At 40.0% G+C, this 4,246-nt stretch overlaps 1 protein-coding gene across 1 annotated transcript in view; it reads left to right on the plus strand.

Annotated features, from left to right (window-relative positions):
- The window catches only part of matr3l1.2 (matrin 3-like 1.2), a 17,951-nt gene extending 15,562 nt beyond the window's left edge, over positions 1 to 2,389 (plus strand). Inside the window, exons 19-22 of the mRNA XM_008303449.1 lie at positions 407 to 701; positions 1,019 to 1,154; positions 1,975 to 2,090; positions 2,309 to 2,389. Coding sequence (XP_008301671.1) covers positions 407 to 701; positions 1,019 to 1,154; positions 1,975 to 2,090; positions 2,309 to 2,389 — 628 coding nt within the window. The remainder of the gene's footprint in view (positions 1 to 406; positions 702 to 1,018; positions 1,155 to 1,974; positions 2,091 to 2,308) is intronic.
- The last annotated feature ends 1,857 nt before the right edge of the window (positions 2,390 to 4,246 follow it).

Consider the following 4,246-nt stretch of genomic DNA (forward strand, 5'->3'; position numbering starts at 1 on the left):
CCTTTTCCGGGCGAGGTGGCGGCAGTCCTTCTTCTGTTCTTCATTGGGGTCTTGTGAATCGCTCTTTGTCTGGTCCCTCCCCCAGAACCAATTTGCCTTGGGAGACCCTACCAGGGGCTAATGCCCCGGACAACATAGCTCCCAGGATCACAGGGACACTCAAACCCCTCCACCGCGGTAAGGTGGCGATTCATCGGGGGGTAGTTTAAAAAAAAAAAAGTTTAAAAAAAGTTTAAAAATATTTATAATAATTAAAAATTTCAGAGGATTTTTCAGACATTTAATAATATCTGCACAACAAGGTTCCTGACCACCGACGGAACAACTATCGGTTAATAAATGATTATTCATTAAATTATTCATATGTGATTATGACAATTAACTGACAGTTTATCTGTTCGTTCAGCCATCGACGTCCGACCACGACGAAGAGGATCATCAGCCTCTCGCCGCCGCCAAAATCCTCCCAACAAGCTGAAGAGCCTCCAGCCAAGAAACCTAGAGAGGAAGTTGAACAGGAGGACGAGGAGAAAATAGAGGAAGAGGAGAAGAAGAAGGAGAAGGAGGAGGAGGAGGAGGAGAAGAAGAAGAAGGAGGAGAAAAAGGAGGAATATGAGCAGAGCTGTGAAGAAAAGATGGAAGAAAACTCTGCTGAGAAGATTCCAGATGTTTGTGACGAGAAGCAGAAGAGCAGCGAAGACGTGAGTTCATCGAGTTCTGATTGTTAAACGTTGATTCATGAGCTTTTATCTGAACAGCAGCTTTCTTCTGGCTGACAAACTAAAGACACAAGACACTAAATTAGAGATTAAATGATTCATTTTAGCCACAATCTGTCACTGAACAGATAAAAAGCTCCTCAGAATCAGCTGATTGTCAGATGTTATTAATAAAATGTGAAACATATTTAATAGATGTTAATAAAAAAAAAAAAAATAACTAGTATGAAGGTAAACCTGTGCTTCATTAAAGTTGTTGTAGATCAATGTGAGCTGAGAGTGAATGTGTCTCGTCTCAGCTGCAGGAGGTCAAACAGGAAGAGCAACTGGAGGAGGCGGGCGTGTCGACCAATCAGAAGGAACCAAATGCCACCGACAACAAACCGAAGGCGGCGTCTCTGCCACTGCCCCCCTACGACCCCAACAGCGCCGTCGGTAAGGAAACCCTTCATCAGTAGGTTCTAGCTGTGGACTGAACGAGACATTGTGGGATGCTTTGACCTGTTTTCTGACATGAAATTAATCTTTTGTTTTAGTTTAGTCTGACTCGAACTGCGGCTTGTTTGTGGTCCAATGTGAATTTTGGAGGAAATACTATTAAATCCACATTTTAATTGACTTCCTAACTAAAACCAACACTTATTTTCATTTGTGATGATTTTTGTTTCTAAAATGTCACAGAACAGACGTTTCCATCACAGTGTTTTAAAGCCAAAGGCGATGAGTTAAAAAAAAAACCAAAGACTTCTGATGTTCAAACAGCCGTCAGACACTCAGTGAACCATGAGTTAATTCTCAAATACAAAGTTCATTGGTAACTATTTTAATAGCTGAGAAATCAGCTCCACTATTTTAAAAACAAATACTGTGATTGCATCGTCTTAAATGTGAATATTTTCTGGTTTCTTTAATCTGACACAAATCTTCGGACAAAAAAGTTTGTGGACATTAATTCATTCATTATGTTTTAGCTCTAATTAGGACACTTTACATTAAAACATGAATTTATTTGTGTTTCTGTTGCTGAAAATGCAAAAACGTTTTGTCAGGTTTTATTGTGAAAGACGGCAAATTTACGGAGAAACGGACATTTTACCAGGTGTGTTGCTCCCTTTTAACCTGCTAGGTTGCCACGGTTACCTGTTACACTGATCATCTCCGGCCGAGGTTTTGTCGATCCAGCTAACAGAGGAACGCCTGACTTAGTTGAACCTGCTTTGAACTGTAAAACTAACAACTGATTACGTTGCTTCAGGTGTTGAACACGTGAAGATGGGGTATTACTGTCGCGTCTGTTACCTGTTTTACTCCAACGAGGACACGGCAAAGAAAACCCACTGCAGCAGCCAGATCCACTACGACAAGCTGCAGGTCAGGTCACGCCCACTCTGCACCAGACTTCATGTGTGATTTGTTTCCATTAATGACTGCATGAGGACAGTAGCTCCTTGTTCTTCTTTATTTGGTGAAAACGCAACAGAGAAACAAGATCGAGTTCCATGATCACTCTGTCAATATTTACAAAATGAAAATCTGCTAAAACAAACATCCAGAAAACACAATATTGATAAATAAAGGTGTCGTTTCAGAAATACCTGGAGAGGGAACAAACCAAATCAGAGAAGAAGAAGGGGAAGAAGACNCAAGACACTAAATTAGAGATTAAATGATTCATTTTAGCCACAATCTGTCACTGAACAGATAAAAAGCTCCTCAGAATCAGCTGATTGTCAGATGTGGTGAAAAACACATTTGAGTTCTGACGTTTAATTGATTTGGTTGCAGTTTTTACAGAAATACTCTGAAAGGATTGTTCATGTTGGAAAAAATCCCTAAAAATTATCAGTAAAATCCCTGAAAAAGCCCTAAAAATATGCATTCAAATGTCTTATTTATTAATAAAATGTGAAACATATTTAATAGATGTTAATAAAAAAAAAAAGCCTGAAAATATTAAACGTCTTTAAAAAGATTAAAATCCTTGAAAAATATTTATTTAAAAAAATCTAAAAATTTTAATGCTAAAAATAAAATATTAAAAATGTTAATTAAAAGGTCTGAAAAATATTTAATAAAGCACACAAAATAAATTCTAAACAGTTCCATCATTTCCATTCCAAATCAAAACATGAAGAAAAATTAATCAAACTTGTGACTTTACAGAAAGTGAAAAAGGGATATTAGGCAGTGTCTACATTTTTGTTCTACAAACATTTACTGTATAAAATAAAAGTGCTTGAAGGTTTAGCTTCCTGTGAATCACTGAACTAATATTTAGTTGTATAACCGCTGTTCTTGCATGGAGTCGACCAACTTCTTGTGAGCAGGTGTTCCAGCTCAGGACGATTGGACAACCTTCCCCAGTTCCTCTGCATTTCTCGGTTTTGCCTCAGAAACTGCATTTTTGATGTTTTCTGTTGGATTAAGGTCCGGGGACTGGGCTGGCCGCTCCATTACCTTCATCTTGTTGGTCTGGAACCAGCTCGCTGGCTGGGTCATCGTCTTGTTGAAACACCCATTTCAAGGGCATTTCCTCTTCGGTATAAGGCAGCATGACCTCTTTAAGTATTCTGATGATGATAAATAGGCCGACACCATAGTATAAGAAACAAGCCCATGTCATGAAGCTGCCGCCACAATGCTTCACTGTCCTTCAGAGTCCTGTGGCTTGGATTCAGTGTTTGTCTGACAAACTGTCTGCAGCCCAACCTCGCTTCCATCAGTCCACAAAATATTGTGCTATTTCTGTTTGGGCCAGTCGATGTGTTCTTTGGCAAATTGTGGCCTCGTCAGCACACGTCGTTTTTGCACCAGTAGGACTTTGCAGGAGCTTTTTGGCCGTAGCTTGGCTTCACGTAGGTGTCTTCTCATTGTTACAGCACTCACAGGTAACTTTAGACCAGGGATCTCCAACTGCGGTCGTTGTGAGCTACTGTCCTGCAGATTCTAGATGTTTCCTGACTCACATGAATGGATCATCAACAGCTTGTTGTCAGGTTCTACACAAGTCTGTTAATGATCCATTCATGTGAGTCAGGAAACATCTACAACCTGCAGGACAGTAGCTCATGAGGACTAGAGTTGGAGATCCCTGCTTCAGACCTTCTTTGATCTCCCTGGAGCTGATCGTTGGCTGAGTCTTTGCCATTTTGGCTGTTCTTTGATCCATTCAAATGGTCCTTTCTGTTTTCTTCCGCATCTTCCTGGTGTCGGTTGCCATTTGAAAGCATTTGACATCATTTTCTGCACTTGTTTATATGGTTTCCCCTCTCCGATCAGCTAATCAAATTACGCTGTGCTTCTGAACAATGTCTGGAACGACCCATTTCATTCTGAGACAAATGCACCATAACCAGCATGGACAACATCTGCTGCCTTTGGCCTTAAATCAGTTCCACCTGTTGACATGTTTTTTTACAGAATGAGTGACCTCAGTAACTCCACACTGCTGTTATTTTGAACACAACTGTCTGTGTGTCTATATGTGTGTGTGTGTGTGTGTGTGTGTGTGTGTATGTGTATATATA

Source organism: Stegastes partitus, unplaced genomic scaffold, assembly GCF_000690725.1.
Source record: "Stegastes partitus isolate 25-593 unplaced genomic scaffold, Stegastes_partitus-1.0.2 Scaffold2008, whole genome shotgun sequence".
In the NCBI taxonomy this organism is placed as follows: domain Eukaryota; kingdom Metazoa; phylum Chordata; class Actinopteri; family Pomacentridae; genus Stegastes; species Stegastes partitus.